Source organism: Danio aesculapii, chromosome 18 (assembly GCF_903798145.1).
Source record: "Danio aesculapii chromosome 18, fDanAes4.1, whole genome shotgun sequence".
Lineage (NCBI taxonomy): Eukaryota > Metazoa > Chordata > Actinopteri > Cypriniformes > Danionidae > Danio > Danio aesculapii.
Window position 1 is genome coordinate 54,724,178 of NC_079452.1, and position 18,983 is coordinate 54,743,160.

General features: G+C 35.2%; 1 protein-coding gene across 1 annotated transcript in view; it reads right to left on the minus strand.

Moving 5' to 3' along the window:
• Positions 1-4,239: 4,239 nt before the first annotated feature.
• Positions 4,240-18,983, minus strand: part of alx4b (ALX homeobox 4b) — a 36,897-nt gene continuing 22,153 nt past the window's right edge. Inside the window, exons 3-4 of the mRNA XM_056479042.1 lie at positions 11,844-11,972; positions 4,240-5,240 (exon numbers count right to left, since the gene is read on the minus strand). Coding sequence (XP_056335017.1) covers positions 4,923-5,240; positions 11,844-11,972 — 447 coding nt within the window. The 3' untranslated portion in view covers positions 4,240-4,922. The remainder of the gene's footprint in view (positions 5,241-11,843; positions 11,973-18,983) is intronic.

Consider the following 18,983-nt stretch of genomic DNA (forward strand, 5'->3'; position numbering starts at 1 on the left):
ACATATTTTTTGTTCATTGTACAACTCTAGAGTTAAACAGTTAAGTTTTACCATTTTTAAATCCATTCAACTGATCCCTGGGTCTGGCGGGAGCTCCTTTAGCTTAGCATAAATACCTTAATTGGGAAATAGCAACTTTTCATTTTCCATCAGTCTTAGTACACAACGTAACTACAGAAGAAATGGATTCAAATATGATAAAACTCCAGGTGTTTGTAAAATGTGTTCCTTGAAGTGTTAGCACATGTTTATTTAAACCTAGACACTAGTCAAACAGATGGTTCTTCAATTTTTGTTTTGCATTTAGTAACACTTTTATTTTTAACCATAATGTCTGGAAGAATTTTATGCCTAAATGGTTATTTGTGTGAGTTTATTTCTGACTTTATTTCCCGCCATTTTGTTTTTCAAATTGATAACTCAGCTGGTTGTCTGAAGCTCAAACAAACGATCAACAAACTCTCAACAGGTAAATTATTTATTTCTTTAAATATTGTATTTTTAGTTTAATAGCATGTTGAACAGCTCTGTTCAGTTGAAGATGCCCCTTCTACATAGGTTAAGCAATAGAGATACTGATTTTATGATCCATGGCAATATTTGTCCTCTTAATTTTTACTTAGGTTTATGTAAAACAAATGACATTAATAAAATATATACCATGAACACAGTAAAGGTGTCACATTCTGTCCATTTTTGTTCATTTTGGCCTTATTTTTTCATGTTAAAATAAAAAACCCAACAAAGCCTGCCCATGATGTCCCGACAAACAGTTACATATAATAAATGACATATATTAATGAATAATGCATAAAATTAATGGTAAAAATATTAATATTAATGAAATATATTTCTTTATAGTAATAAGAAATTACAACATTAAATTCTAAAAACATTTTAATGTCCTGAATCGTATTTCAAGGTTCAAGATTCCCTTTGAAATCTTATGAAAAAAGTTCTGCTGTTGTTGTTCAGAACAATTTCCCCCCTAAGAGTTTATCTTTTTTCGATTTAGTTTTTTTTTTTTTTTACATACTACTCATTCATCACATAATAGTACCTTCTTAATAGACATTAGTAATTATCATTATTTATAATTAGATACCAGAACTTTATATTATTACTACATACAATATTATTACATTATATTACTCGTTCAACTACTTAATAGAACTTACTTTCTTATTCATTACTGTTCATATGATTTTGTTTATACTAGTACTTGTTCATATTAGTATTTATTCATTAAACGTTTATTTTTAGATACTTGTACCTATTAATTGTAATCTAATTGTAAGTACTATATTAACTAATTAATAAGTACTAGTAAATAGGCTATTGTATATAATGAATAATAGTGTATATGTATAAGTACTAGTAAATAAGAACTAGTATCTACTAAATGAGTACAGGTAGTCTTTTAATAATAATAATAACAATAATAATGATAATTAACTATTTAATAAATAAAGCATTTAATATAAAACACTCTAGTATCTAAAAATGAGTAGCATGAAAATATACAAATTAATTTTGACATGATAAAACAACTTGCCATGTTTGTTTTTGAACAGTGAACAAAGTTAATCTCAATTAAGAAGCTTGATTTTACTAACTCAGTTAACCATAATATATACTGTTTACCCTCTTTAAAAGGCACCTCCAAAAATAGGACACAAATCAATTTAGTCAAAAAGTTAGAACCTTTCTCGACATCTAATAAAACAATGACGAAAAAAGAAACAGTTTGTAGCACTTTATTTGCTATGAAACTCCAAACAAACGGCGTTTTCTCACACTTCATGATATGGCCCTAATGCTGCTGCTGCAAAAAAAGCCAGGAAATTAATGAAGTTAGTCTTATGTTCCAGCTGATATAGCTGTGTCCCACTAACACTAAACAAACACAGCATTCCAGCATTTATCTGGAAACAATGTCCTATTAGCTCTGATTTCGAGAATGTGGCTGATTAAAGGCAGTATTTCTGGAGCTTGAGCTGGACAGAGTCTGTGTGAACCAAACCTGGAGCTTCACTGGCTAATATTGTAGCCGTCACCCTATCTGAATCTATTAGGTGTGCTTTCAATGTCCCACTTTGGTAGGAGAGCAAGTTCTTATGTTTTATGACTCCATGTTCTGCTCCTCCTGCTTAAGAAGTGATGCTAAAGATGCCTTCTTAGAGTGATAGTTCACTTTGAAAGAAAAAGTTCTCGACATTTACTTTACCTCAGATTTGTTCAAAGACTTATGGTTTTCTTTTTTTCTGTTGGACACAAAATAAGATATTTTGAAGAATGTTGGAAACCTGTAACCAATGCCATCTATAATAGGAAAAACTAATGTTATTGGAATCAATTGCTACTGGTTTCCAACATTTTTGTGTCCAACAGAAGAATAAAACTCAAACAGGTTTGGAACAAGTGGAGGGTAAGTAAATGATTTCATTTTTAGGTGAATTAACTCTTTATGCCTGAGCTAAGTCAAGAACTGACCAGTGCCGCACAGGTATTTCATTCTGATAACTCTTTCACTTTCAGATAAGTGCAAATTCGCTTTTTTATCGAATAATGTCCAATTTTGTGACTTTGATTATACACCATGTTTGGATACTATCATCTGGTGCTGTTTGTGTGCTGGACAAATAATGTTTTTAGACAACGATGTCAAAACAAACTTTTCAACTTGAATTTAAACAAGAATTATTTCTGAAATAAGTATAATTAAAAACATAGACATTTTGATTTAAAATATACAGTTGCAGTCAAAATTATTAGCCCCCCTGTTTATTTTTCCCCCGAATTTCTGTTTAACAGAAAGAAGATTTTATCTACACATTTCTAAACATAATTGTTGTAATAACTCATTTATAATAACTGATTTATTTTATCTTTGCCATGATGACAGTAAATAAAATTTTACTAGATAATTTTCAAGACACTTCTATACAGCTGAAAGTGACTTTTAAAGGCTTAACAAGGTTAATTAGGTTAACTAGGCAGGTTAGGGTAATTAGGCAAGTTACTGTATAATGATGGTTTGTTCTGTAGACTATCGAAAAAAAATATAGCTTAAAGGGGCTAATAATTTTGACCTTAAAATTGTTTAAAAAAAATTTAAAACTGCTTTTATTCTAGCCGAAATAAAACAAATAAGACTTTTTGCAGAAGAAAAAATATTATCAGACATACTGTGAAAATTTCCTTGCTATGTTAAACATCATTTAGAAAATATTTAAAAAAGGAAAAAAAAATTCAAAGGGGGGCTAATAATTCTGACTTCAACTGTATATTTTCCAGAATATGTTTCTCTCTAAGACTGCAAAAAAAAGAGTTGTACTTCTTAAGCTGTTCTAACATTTTTTTCAAGATCATTTAAATCTTAAACCCAATACAGAGTTTCATGATACTTCGATACGATGGAAAAATAATGGCCAAATCTGCCCAAACAGCACTAGAGAGGCACTATTAAAAACACTTAAAATATCTGTCATAACTTAATGTCATTTTAAATCTGTTAACTTTTATACTATATATTAGGGCTGCACAATATATAATTTCAGCAATGATATTGCAATGTGCACATTCGCAATGTCCAGTCCGAATTATAGTTGACCAGGAGCCACACAATATTATGATTATATGATGTATGCAAAAAAACATTTCTTATGTAGAATTTTTGTCTTGTTACTATCTACATTTCAACAAGATTATCTCACTTACCTCACTGGCAGATCATTTCCTTAAAACAAGCTAAGAAAACTTTTAATTTTTACTTATTTCTTCTGACGGTGGAAGCTAAACAATATTTTTACTTGGTCTAAGATATTTTTTTGGATGTTTGAACTAGAAACAAGACAAAGCAAAGTAAGACACGCATTTATTTTTGCGCTGTGATCATTCAATTGCTCTGAATACTGTTAGGCTCCCCAGAAAGCTGTTAAATAGTGCTATTCAAACTATCTTCTGAAACATCAGATTTTCATATCGCAATTTTTATCGCAGAAAAATAAAATATCGCAATATCAGATTTTTCCAATATCGTGCAGCCCTAGAATATATTGTTCTTCAGAATATCCATCATTTGAGGTCAGTAAAGGTCACTAATACAGGTCAAGATCGGTATCAACCAAGAGCTTAGAATGACCAAGAGGCGACACTCAATGGAACGTTCCATTGCAACAGCAGCGCCCAGCAACAGCCCCAGATTCCGCCATTTTAGAGTGAAAGCGATCTGCTGTACATTGGATCTTATTGTTGCTGCGATGGCAAGCAGCTGCTTTATTTTTGATTCATTTATTTAGAAAGTGCCTTAAAGCTGAGATACAACCTGAAAGATGACAATACAACACTTACTATCACAATAATCAGCACTTTTAATAGTTTATTTTACAGACTTATAATATGCTGTTGCTCTATTGGAACTTTCATTCCAAAATGGCTGCCAGGCCATCTAGTGGCTGTTTCCCAAATCGCACTACAGTGTCGCCTCTTGGTGATTCTATGCTCTTTGGTATTAACCAAGGATCCATTAGATATATTTATAATGCTTAAATCTTTGTATTCTTTTGATTGAATAAATGCAACCTTGATTTTCTTTAAATGGCAGTGCACATGTCTATTAAGTAATAGGGGAAAATAGTGCATATAGATTTTTTTTTTCAATGTTACATAAAAAGTTATTTAAACCAAACATCTCTCTGTTCAAACTGGCCCATCAGTTTCCACTCATTCTAGCACAATGTCCCACTGCACAATCCACTTCCTCAGAGAACCTTAAAATTAGATCTCCAACAAGTGTTTTAAAGCTTCCAGCCTCCATTTCTCATGTTCATATTGGCTCCAGATGCCATAAACTTTCACCTCATTAGTGCTGACAGCTTGGGGCTGAGGTTGTCTGGTTTTCTGTTTCCCAGATGAAGGCATCATGTTGCCCATGTGATGGCGGCGCTGTGCTCCTTCGCCTTCATGCGCAGGCTGGCGATGCTGGAGGATTTGCGATCCGGCTCGACGCTGAGATCAAAACCGTTAATGGTTCCACCTACTCCCGAGCTCCCAAAAAGGCTGCCCATGTGTGTCTGCCCCATGCTGCCACCTGGACTTGGCATACCGAGGAAATCAGACACGCCACTGGCAGAGTGAGGATGAGGAGTCATGCAGGAGGAAACAGAATCACAAGGTACCACACAGCCTGGCACTGGAGAGGCCGCACTGCTGCCGCTTAGCCAAGATGGGTTCTGAATCTGATGAATATACAAAAACATAATCCACATATAAATGATCAATTTAAAAAACAATTTTGTCACAGTTATTTTTAACCCTCTACCGCACGCATTATGATAAATCTATTAAAAAATATTTGACTTTTTCTTTTCTTAAAATGGCTTATTCTGAAAAAATTTTGAATTTTTTAAGATACTTTATGATATGTTGCCATATGGCAACAACGTCCAACAGTGGATCCAACTTTGAAATTTTAAATTAAAACAATTCCTTATAATTAATAATTTTGTTTGAAATTATTTAATTGGTGTTGCATTATTACAAGCTTTAACACAGAACTTGAATGACACCTTATACTCCTTATACTCATATTCCAACAGCTTTCATGTATTCCATTCTTTTTTGCTGAATATAATTAAAAACAAACCTAATATTGTATTGTCATGTATACAACATACAGTAAATATAAATATTATAACAAATAAATAACAAGTCTAATATATCCAGATGCATCAGAATAATGTAGCTACTAGCTAACAATGTTTATATATTATACTATATACCAGTGGTTTTCAAACTGAGGGTCGCGACCCCTGCGGGGGTCAAAGAATAATTTCAAGGGGTCGCAAGAGTGATTTAAAAATTGTGTAATTTTCAGTGATTATAATAAATATTTTTCAGTATTACAAGTGAAAGCTAATATTTTCAGATTTTTAAAAACATATTACTGATAAATTCATAAAGTATTTAGGACACATTCAGGCAGAATGCATCTTTGTACTTGAAACGCAGCGCTCAGAAACAGTTTAAAACTTGTCATGTCAACTTGCCGCAGTAAACAAAGCCTGCAACGCTTGCCCCGCCTTCGCGCTCTTCTTATTGGCCTGCTGCTCTAAGAACTGAACACAAATGGATTGGCTAAAATCAGCTGTCAATCACTCAGTCAACGCCTCTTGTCTGCAGATGACAGGAGCGACAACCGCGAAAATGTAAAGCGCTGAAGATGAGAATGAAAACAACACTGACAGATTTAGTTTTAGAAACACCTAAAGCTTCAAATAATGGCACATCTGATTACTGATCATGTGGTGAATGTTAGTCCATCATCTACATTTTTCGAAGAGTGGATAAAAGACTTCCATTGGCTTCAAGTCCATTATGAAAATAACTAATTTTAACGAATTTTCGAAATAATTTACGAAATAACGAATTTTCAGGTAACTGTTTGCCACATCTACACATATTAAGCACGAGAATTTCTGTTTATTCCATCATTTAATCGCCAGACGCTGTCAGCCGTACAAGTGGCAGCTATATGTAAAATTTAACACCACGTACACCATCGCAAAAGGGCTTGCACTGACTAAGATTAAACTAATATTGCAGCTCACGAAAAGACCGGTATTGCTATTAAGATGACGTAAGCAAATGATAAGGTATATGTCAAAAGCATCTGTGCAATATCAGACACCACCCGTGAGAACACAGCACAGTTATCGTTAACAGATTCATTAATGAATTCATGTCAAGCAGTGTGTGCAGGGCCGGTGAGCGGTCCGTCCATGTATCTTTTGGTCACTCAAAATGTATTTTCTTGTGATAACGGGATTTCATAGAGACATATTTTCCTCACGCATGCATATATATTTTTTGCTTGTTAGTTTTGATTATTGTTGGTTTCAAATGCAATAAATCTGTTTATAAAACTTGTAGTAACGGTGTGATACTTGGTGGAAGACACTAAATTTTGGCTGGTGCGCCTACATTTTTAAAGATAGGATCACCAGTACTACCAAGCAAAAATGTTAATTTCGAGCCCTGTAATGTAAAGTAAATATAGTTAAAATATTGTGAACAGCTTAAAAATGTTATTTTTATTGTTTGTATATGCTTTGGTAGTGGGGGGTCGCGAGTTCTTGACGATCTTACATTGGGGGTCGCTGGTTTAAAAGTTTGAGAACCACTGCCATATACTATACTACGCCTGTCTTATCTGCCTCTGATCTAACTTACCTGAACTGTCTCCATTAAATGTCTAATCTGCAGCATTCTCATGGTCACTAAAACCCATCTCATCCTCACTTTCATTTGCAGGAAGAGCCAGTTCTGTCCTTTTCTTGTTTCACTTACCATAGAACATGGTGGTGCTCACTAATACACTGTTCCCTGTATGTATACATATGTACATATATATATTCAAAAGTAGTATTGCCATTAAAACTAGATTTTATCCATAATGCAAACGTCATTAGCATACAAGTAATCAACATTATATCACTAGCATTCATGTTGTTGTTACAACTTAAAAGTTCACAGCTGACCTTGCTAGCTAGCTAACCCATTGCAATATTGCACGTTCCACTATTGGACAGTGTTGCCATTTGGCAACACACACATTTGATCGATTTACAAAAAACTAATTTGATTAAAATAAATTTGAATTGTGAATATGTCATCATAACTTACTGGAGGTGATGTTTCAGATTTGTTTGTGGATCTGACATGATTAGATCCTTTGTTTTTATTGATGTTTACATTTGTATTCAGCAACTACTCACAATAAACACAAGTCTGTGAGAAATTGCGGAACAGAAAAACACTGCATGTCATGTGACTTAACCAAAGCACATCATTGGCTACACTAAGGTCTTCTCTGTCCAACATTTTTTTTTTATGTTGGTCTTAAAGAAACAGTAACAGGGAAATCAACATAAGTAGCATGTTGCTATATGGTAAAACCGCGCAGTAGAGGATTAAGAATACTTCTATCACATCACTCCACTGTTTGTTAGGGGTGACTCTTTCTGCAGCTGCAACTTGATGTCAGTAGATGGTGACAAATGGCTATATTTATGAGTAAGCTGTTTGACTCACTGGGCTATTTTAACAAACTCACAGGGCAGCTGCACTTAGGGTATCACTGAATTAAATTTAGTTATTTGAAATACAGCAAAAATGTTCTGCGCTCCTGGCGCATGGTTTAAGAGAGTTGTTCTTAATCTATTAATGAGTTATGAGTGTGTTTTGGGTGTAACATGCATTGAACCAATGCATTGAGAGTAAGTGGTGGTCACTATTTAGATGGTGGATTTTGTAAGTGGAAAAACAGGAAATATACTTCACTATATTGTGGACAAGGATCTGCTTGTGTGCAAGGTTAAAGTGCATGAGCAGACCATCTACAGCAGGGGTGTCAAACTCAATTCCTGGAGGGCCGCAGCCATGCATAGTTTAGTTCCAACCCTGCTGCAACACACTTAAGCTGTGGTCACACTGGACTTTTTTTCCCCATAGACTTCCAGTCATACGCATGCAAATGAGGCAGACCAGTGCGACAAGTTTTGCAGTCCGCTGCATTGGAAAGTTCAAGTTTGGTGAACTCTAAAGACTGCAGCTTTACCTGTAGGTTTCAAACAACCCTGAAAGACTTAATTAGTTTAATCAGGTGTGGTTAATTAGGGATGGAACAAAACTGTGCAGAGCTGCGGCCCTGTGATCTACAGAATGAGCCCCCTAAGGTGAAGAAGGTTTGTGGCATTAGATATATAAAATCTTTCACATTTTCATTCATTCACTCATTTTCTTTTCAGCTTAGTCCCTTTATTAATATAGGGTCGCCACAGCGGAATAAACTGCCAACTTATCTAGTATATGTTTCATGCAGCGGATGCCCATCCAGCTGCAACATCCATACACACTCATTCACACATACACTACGGACAGTTTTAGCCTACCCAATTCACCTATATCACATGTCTTTTGGACTGTGGGGGAAACTGCAGCACCTGGAGGAAACCCATGTGAACGTAGGGAGAACATGCAAACTCCACACAGAAATGCCAACTGACCCAGCCCGAGGCTTGAACCAGCAACCTTTTACAATTTAATTCTTAATTTTAAGATATTTCTGTGCTACTTTGAATCCCTGTGTGTGTAATAAGCAAAGTGTGCAGGTGTGAAACTGCCTATAAGTACATATCACATATGCACTCTTTTAAAAAATCTAAATAATAATAATGTGGTATTTACTTTAGAGCAGCTTTTAGTTGGTCAAGGACACTGGCTATTTCAGTTAGCAACGTGGCAACAATGCACCTCAACACACCTCCTTTTTAGACCAGAACACCCATGGGCACACAAATGAATAAATGCTATTTAAACAACGTGGCACAAAAAGGACATGAACCTGATACGTGCGCTGAGCTGAAACCAAGCGGCAACAACCCGCTCTCCCTCGTGAAGCTAATAAGGAAGTAAATGAAACTGCAATTCATGAAATTTACACAAGGACTGGCTCTATAAAAGAGCACATTTCTACTGAGCCCAATGTTAAAATGGCCAACTTTACAGCAGAAAAATAGGAATTTACAGTCTGGAACAAAAAAGGATTTTGGTGTATAAATCCATTTAGTTTAAGTTCTATATATATTTAAGTCTGCATAATTTAGGGCGTGGCCACTTGAGTGACCAGGTCTCATTGGTAACTGTCATATCCCCTCAGCTGATTCATTTAATCATTGAGAAGTCACTCATTTTCCTTCAGCTTTTTCCTCGATTTATCAGAGATCGCCACTGCAGAACAAACCACCAATTATTCTGGAAAGTCTTACACAAGGGATGCCCTTCCTGCTGTGCAACCCTCAGTGCTGGGAAACACTCACACACACTCTCCCATTCACAAACTATGGCCATTTTAGTTTATCCAATTGGACTGTGGGGGAAACCGGACAAACTCCTCATAGAAAGGCCTCCATTGCTTATCCGCTTATCCACCATGCCACCTCCCATATTATATAAGTCATTAGACTAAAACTATTATATTTATTGTAATATAATAAATGAGTTACTAGATAGCCCCTAAAGCTGTGTACATAACTTCGTCCAGCAAGTAGGAGTGCATAATTATGTCAAATGTTGTGAATTTATTTTTTCAGCAGAAAGTTGATAGACAACAGAACACACTTATTCAAAGGCACAAGAGAAAGTATAGTGCACTAGTGAAACGCATGAGATCAATTTCACTGTTGTGACCTTTCAAATTAAAACTATTCTGAACTATATTGTGTTACGCAATTTTAATAAAATAACAATGATAGAATAAAACATATTTAGGAAAAGTCAGTCCTGTAACTGTATGGGTTTTATTTTAACCCATTTAAGCCCACCAGCACCTATAGTTTATAGCTGCCATTTTCCTTTTATAAGTAATTTTCTACATGTTATTCGTGTTTAATTTCTTAATGACATGCAAGCAGAAAACAAAATAAAAGATTTCAAGAAACAAAAAAGGAATTGATTTCCTTCCTGTCATGTGAGGCTTTCAACTTCCTACCCCTAATTCTAGGATTCAAAATGGAGGCAAACCCTCCCAAATAAAGGCAAATTTCATGTTACTTAAAAAAATTGTTCAGAAATGTAAATCAACATAATCATGAAGGTCTCTAGATTCATCTAATCAAAACAAATCTTTCAAGAGACTTTGTCAAAAGTACAAGTGGCAACTACGGTTGCCGGTGGGCAAATACCTTGTAAGTACATGGGACATGGGACATTAGGCAATAATGTGTTAATAAGTTAATAAATCAAGGTTATTGGTCTTTTTTTAAAGTTTATGCTTTCATAATACTCCATCTAGGCGATGCGGTGGCGCAGTGGGTAGCACGTTCGCCTCACAACAAGAAGGTCGCTGGTTTGAGGCTCACCTGGGTCAGTTGGCGTTTCTGTGTAGAGTTTGCATGTTCTCCCCGTGTTTGCATGGGTTTCCTCCGGGTGCTCCAGTTTCCCCCAAAGTCCAAAGACATGTGGTATAGGTGAATTGGGTGAGCTAAATTGTCTGTAGTGAATGAGTGTGTGTTGATGTTTCCCAATGATGGGTTGCGACTGGAAGGGCATCCACTGCATAAAACATGTGCTGGAAAAGTTGGCGGTTCATTCCGCTGTGGTGACCCCAGATTAATAAAGGGACTAAGCTAAAAAGAAAATGAATGAATGAATACCCTATCTAAAAAAAACTTTAACTGATGTCTTTAAAGGATACGTTTTAATGCACAGATTGAGACACAGCACTACTTTTAAATATAAGAAATGGGTTTATGAATGTAAATTGATATGATGAAAGCAGAAGGCAGGAAAAAAATCAAAAACCTGGAGAAAATAAATGTAAAAAATGTTCATATATTACTCTTAAAAATAGACAAAACACATCAAATTTACATATAAACTCACAATAAAACCTAAACCTACATGTATTCCTGCTACAAATCAGCTTCCAAGTTTAGCAGTTCGTTTGGTCAAATATAACATACATCAGTGTTTATGTTAAAAAAAACATATACAAAAAACACCTCTTCTAACTACACACACACAAAAAAAAGATATTTTAAAAATGTTGGAAACTGGTAATAGTATTCCATAGTATTTGTTTTTCTTTAGAATAGCTTATTTTGTTCAAAAGAAAAAAGAAATTAAGATTATATTAAATGAAAACAAAATCTTTGTATTTTTGGGCCAGATTTGTTGTGAAAACCTGGTAATCCTGTTGCCAGTCTACCCCTGTTGTTTTAAATGTCAAGTACTCATGCCAGTAGACTGATCAGGTAAAACACATGTGAGCTCCACTTTACCTGTGCATAGTTTTCAGGTCGTGTAAGAAGAGGAAGCTCATAGGCTGTTGTGAAGTGTGTCCGAACCTGCTGCATTTGACCAAATCGCTCTCTTTTTCTCCATTTGGCCCGGCGATTCTGAAACCACACCTGCAGAAAAAATAAACCAAATATCTGATCATTTAAAAAAGCCCAAGATCTGGCGTGAACACATACAGTATATTCTACTGTAAAAGCTTCATGCTGTTTCTATATTGCCATCAAAAAGGCTATTACTAAAATCTCTCCACAGAGGACTGGATTCTCCCTGTAGTGACTTGTAGTGAAAAAGCAAGCACATGGAAAGTCATAAATCGTGAGGCACATGAAAGCCCTGCCACGGCTCCTCATCTGACGACTTTAATGTGCTGTCCGCACTGCACTATTTATGTAGAGATCTGAACTTTCTCCTGCCAGCACAGGTTTGATAGCTGTTCCTGTGTCTCCTCTCAGCTCATGTCTGGAGCAGGTCCACCTCATCAATCATAATGATCCGCTGTTAGTGCACCGTGACACAAACCAACAACCCTAAAACCACAGCAGACAGCCTGCAGACCTCAACAAATGTTTTCAAATTTCATCATTTGGTAAATAAAGGTCATTTTTTTTTATCGGTTTCCCAATTTTTAACCAAACACAATGTTGTATTTTGGTCTTAATTGGTTGCATTAGCATTGGTTGGAGTTTTTAAACTGTATAGATATTAACTTCTGTATGATTTTCTTTCTTTGAAACTTAAAAGAAGAAATGTTGGCAACCAAACAGTTTCGGTTCCCACTGACTACCAATTTATGGCCACAAATTACAATTGAAGTCAATGGGAACTGAAACTATGGTTCTCATTTTATTTTAAGGTACAGTTCTCACTATTAATAAACCATTAACTATGACTTTTGCCTAATTTGCTGCTTATTAATACTTATCAAGGTAATTGTTAGGTTTAGGTATTAAATTAGGGGTTAGTGATGTAGAATAAGATCATACAGCACTATATATGTACTAATAAACAGCCAATAATAGCAGGCAGGCAATGTCACTATAGAATTGATACCTAAGTGTTATGGAAATTATTTGTTTTCCAACACTGTTAAAATATCTTCTTTCATGTTTCACAGAAGAATGAAAGTCAAATAGGTTTAGATGAGTAAATTATGTTCATGTTTGTTTTTGGGTGGATTAGTTCCTGAGGAGAAATACATCTACTATGAGAGTTTGAACATTTGAATATGCCATGTTTATTTATTTTTTTATTTTTTCTGAGCATGTCGTTCAGTGTATACTTTATACAAAAAAATCTGATCAGGTATATTTAGGGAAAGAATCAAGTAAATTTACTCAAATTAAGTAAATGAGTTTTAGGCGGTTCATTCCGGTGTGACGACCCCTAATAAACCAGTGATTAAGGGTGCACGCACACTAGGCACAGTTGTCTTGAACTGTACCCAGGGGTGATAGTCCCGCCCTCCCCTCTCCCCTTCGCCCTGCACTTTTACCTTCTGAGCCCAAGCACGCTTACGTCATCGATGATGCGACTGTTCAGTTTTGAAGAGAAGCGCTCTCACTCAGTACAAAGGACACGGCTTTAGTTATAGCGTTTTGTATTATTTTAATTCATTGTGATGCGATGACACACAGTCAAATATTTAGCTGAACAGATCCTCCACTTTTGACACTCGTAAACTCTCATAAAATTACCGTGCTGCTCGGGGTTTGCTGAGGGGTTTGCATGCTTAATAAACTATGACAGTTTGCGTTAACTGAGAAGTAGTAATGAATAAAAAATCCATATCAAACAGTCCCTTAAAAGTGACGTCACGTCTACAGTTTCGCTCTCAGGCACACTTTACACTCACACTAGCGTACTGCGCCAAAGCCCAACTGAACTGCACTTTGGCACACCGCTTCCAAACGGGCCAGGGCTGGCCAAATGAACCACACCCAGGTGATTCAGAGCACTCACACTAGTCGAACGAACTGGAAAATGCGCCCAGGCACGGTTTGGATCGCCTAGTGTGAGTACACCCCAAGCCGAAGGATATTGAGTGAGTTTTAGAATTTTACATGAACAGCTAGAATTTTTCAACCGTCCAACTTCAGTTTATATCACAGAACACAACAACAGAGTTTATGTCATGAGAATTTTGACTTTCTATCTCACAATTCAGATTTCTGTGTTTGTATCTGGCAATTTCGAGTTAAGTCACTTTCTTCACACAACTTAAAACATTACAAACTTAATTGCAATTGTATATCCTGATATTTTAATTCCTGTAAGTCTGGCTTTATTTCTCAGTTACAAAATCGCACAATTCATACATATTTTTTATCACATTTGTGAGCTCGTATATTAGATTTGTGAGTTCACATCTCAGAAGTCAAGATTTCAACTGGGATTTCTTTTTTTTTTTAAACTATAAGTGTGTTATACAATTTGTCAGCAATAGTTTTAAAATCATGTTGACTGCTTATTGTTTTAAAGGTGCAGTAGGTGATCGTCTTCAGAAACATTTTTTGTTGTGCTGGTTGAAAGTCTCTTCCCATTCCAATAGTAATGATTAAAGTAAATTATCTAAATGTGTTTATATGTATTTTTATATTCTGGGTAAAGCATAAGACTGAAAAATGTTCATCCAGTTAAAATTTGTTGTGCCGACAACTCCCATAATTCTGATAAGTAGCCCAAACTGTCTGTCAATAGATGTAGATTTGTACATCTGCAGCCATTCACGCAGATCTGCCGTTTGCGAGTGCACATGCGCCGCATGTTCATGTGCACATGAGACAGTCACAGTGGTGAAAACAAATGCTGAATCAAAACTTTTTTTAAATCCCGAATCAATATTGGAGCTACTTTTGCACGCTGGAGGAAGGAAGACACCATGGCTGAAGTATTTCTTTTAGACAGGTGATGTTCTGTTTTAAAACTATTTAAGTCACTCAATGCTTATGTAGGTTTTGTTGTTTTATGAATGGGGTACATACACAGAAGTGTTGTTCAGCCACTGAAATCTTCCAGCAAAAGATTGATGTGACTATTTTCAGTCTCAAAAGATTCCTTTTACACCATCGACAATGTAGTTTTTTATTTAGTTTAACAACAACACATGAGTAAGTAGCTCTATTTGCAGCATAGCCTGCTTTACTGACCCATGCTAATCTGAATATTCGGTCTGAAATAGCATGTAAGTGTTGTTTAGTAATAAGTGTAATTCCTGCACGCCACTGGTCAACAGCTAAGCTTACAGTAGTCGCTTTAGGACAAAGCACGTGAGAGAGTGAGACCAGCTAATCTTGCATGCATGAAATATTGCACATTATAACAAGTTTTGCTTGCTACACAACTGAAAACGTGCCAGATATAATAGTTTTTCATTGGGAATTGTAGTGATATAAAATACTGTAAAGTTTTCTAACTGGTGAATGACAGGATCTAGTGGGTCTCTGTCATCTTTCATGCACACGTTTGTGATTTCAGGAGGCATGGCTTTGGACGGCAGGGGTTAGCATTTTGGCAGATCACCTACTGCACCTTTAAGTGTAGGTCAGAATAAGAAAGTTGTTTAATTTGACAAAAATACATCTAAGGGGCAAGTTAGCATCTGTTAAAGGGGTGGTTTGCACTCTCGCCTCACAGCAAGAAGGTTGCTGGTTCAAGTCCCGGCTGGGCCAGTTGGCATTCCTGTGTGGAGTTTGTATGTTCTCCCTGAGTGTGTGTGTGTGTGTGTGTGTGCGTGTGTGTGTGTGTGTGTGTGTGTGTGTGTGCGTGTGTGTTTGTGTGTGTGAATGTGAGAATGTTTGGGTGTTTCCCAGTACTATGTTGTGCCTGGAAAGGCATCCGCTGCGTAAAAATATATGCTGGAATAGTTGGTGGTTCATTCCACTGTGGTGACCCCTGCAAAACTAAGGGACCAAGCTGAAGGAAAATGAATGAATGAATGACATCTGTTACACTAAATGACAAATGAACGTAGACTTGTGCTGCTCATCAATGGATTTGCTCTTCAGTGTTTGGACTTTCAGCAGTGAAATTTAAACCACATTGAACTGAACTGAACTGAACTTCAATTCTGAAAACTGGACTGATAGAGTTTCTGTTTATTAGAATTTCCATGTTAAACTGCTTTGACAAAATCTACATTGTAAAAGCGCAATAGAAATAAACATGAATTGAGTTGATAACATTATTTCATCAATAGTGTGACATTTAAAGTTCGCAAATGTTCATTTGAAATATTGCAGTAGAGACCTTTCTTTTTAATTTAACATTGATAATAAAACAGGACAAATACAAATGGTCAGAGGGCAGTGTTTTGCTCAGTATCAGTGAAACAAAGTCTGACATTTACATCATCTCATTCTTTTTTAACTTGCTCATTGTTGACATAACTGGAAAAGTGAAGTCTGCCAACATTCACATTTTCAGATTCCACTCAATTCATATTTTGAAAATTTGTTTCTCTCTGAACAGTATCACTTAACAGTATAACAGAGAACCTTTTTATTTTCTTCCCAAAGGAAATGTTGTTAATTTTATAATTATTGGTCTCAGTCAACACTTTACATGCCAAATCCTATTTGGTAATTTAAGAGTGGAAGATGATTTCCATGTTCACGCATTCATTTATTCATGCTTATGCTTCCATTGCCTGTTTTAAAGTGCAATGTCAGTCTCTTCAAACCACTGGGATTAAACTTGCATTGTGGGATGAATCTCCGTCCAATCACATTAGAGTTTCCTTAAACCCCAAGAGCCCCAGACATACTATGACAGGGTAACAAAATATGGGCATGTTGAGGTCACAAGAACAGGAAACCATAAAAGGTACAAAAGATACAAAGCACTGCCAGTTCTCTTTATTTGACTTTCAAAATATATCGCTTGAATTAGCTTTAAACTACGCTATATGTGGACAACACTATATTAAGAAATATTTCGGGTCGATGTCATGACCTGCTCTTGACATTCAAGTGCCTTTAAGATCATGTCATCTGTTTTGAGAATCTCTGCAATTTAATCCTCGTGTCGCTGGGTATTTATAATGTTTTTCTTTAGTCTATGAAATTTAGATTAATCAGAGATAATGAGCAATAATAGATAACCCTTTATGTTGTGTTATGTTGTTCCTTTTAAAAGAATTTAGCTTGAAAGAAGTATAAAAAAGTGAGCAACATTTTTTTTTCTCACAATTTTGACTATTTCTTGCAATTCAAGCATTTTTTTGAATTATAATTGTATAATATTGCAATTAAATTATCTCAATTTTAAGTGTATTTATTGCAATTAAAACATTTTCTCTGCAGATTATATTGCAATTACTGTATAACTCAAAATTTAGTTTATATATTTCTGTTTAGAATTTGATTTAAATAAAACTGCTAATATAAGGTAACATCTCGCAGTTCATTTTCTATTTTATTTAGCTTATGTTTACAACAACTGCAAGTTTATACAAAATTCAAAGTTAAGATCTGAAGTTATAATTTACTCATTTTTCACTAAACTTGAGAATCATATCTTTTTTTCTCACAACTGCAAGTCCTACTATTCCAATTTTTTTGTATGTCAAAACTGCTTTATAAGTTTATAACACAATTTAGAGTTTATATCAGGTATATATTTGACTTCATTCTTTTATTGTAAAAAAAAAAGTACAATATATTCATCCTGATCTTGAGAAAACTTAACAAAAAAAGTGTCTAATTCATACAATTTCATTGGAAACGTATAATTTTTAAAACAAGGCTTTGCCCCAAAACCCACCCCTAAAACGAACTGTCATTGGGGAAGAGCAAATTCTTGTAAAATGTATGATTAATATCATAGAAATTCATACAAGTTATCCTCTAAATCTCAAGTTACAAATTGCTGAGTGATTGTAATATCACAGAATTGAGACTTTATATGTTGCATTTTTAATTGCGAGTTCATAATATAATTATAAATTTATTTTGTGTAATTATATGTTTATATCCTGTTCTTGAGTTAACAACTTGTTATTTTTCATACCTATTTTTGTGCAATTGTTTCTCACAATGAAGCAGTGAGAGGTTATAGCTCACAATTCACTATTTTTAGATTAGTTTAAGACAAATGAAACATATTTCATGCATTTGACGATTTATATTCCACAAGTGTTAGTTTGCTAATTCAGCTTTTTAAAATCACAGTCATGGGTGTCTAACCCAATTATGTATTTTTCCCACAGAAATGCAAGTTAACATCTCGATAACAGACATTTTGTTTTCTCCAAATTCTTTAGTTTATATCTGCTACAGCATTTCTCAGCAGGTTTTTTCATCATTTTCTGATGCAGTTTTTCTTCTTCGACCTTCTCTTCTCTTCAGTCTCAAATTCTAAAGGGAAATAAGGATGTTAGAAAGTGAAAGGGGAGAATGTTTCAGGCTGGAGTTTGTTTACATTTCATGTTTAATTTCCTGACGCCTAAGCCTGCGGCTTTCCAGAGCTGCCCTCTCTGACCTCCCAGACTAGAGCCGTGGACCACAGACACATGCACACACACACACACGCACATGCATGCATCCAGATAAAAAGCTGTCACCGGGGCAGTACCTTTTCAAAAGGTAACCAAAAAGCACATTTTAGTACTTATGTGTTAATATTGGTACCTCAAAAGTGCAGAGGTTTGTGACTAAAGGCTTCTTTTTGATTACTAAATAAGTACAAAAATACTGAAGTTTTACATAAAGAAACTTGCTAACTAAAAGTTACATTTTAGTACCTATATTGTGAATTGCATATTTACATTTACATTTAGTCATTTAGCAGACGCTTTTATCCAAAGCGACTTACAAATGAGGACAAGGAAGCAATTTACACAACTGTTTTTATATACAAGTGCAATCCTGTGGAACAAATTACCAAAATCGATCAAGTAAATAAAAGATTTAAGGAGGTTCAAAAAAGTAATCAAAAGATGGTTGTTTGATGAGGATAATTAGTTTGCATGGTGGACAAGGATGTTTTTATTTTATATGTTACTGGATTGTGTATAGGGTTGAAGCTGGAAGGCCACTCGCTGCGTGGGATGTATGTTGGATAAGTTGATGGTTCGTTCCTCTGTGGCGATCCCTGATTGATAGAGGGACTAAGCCGAAAAGAAA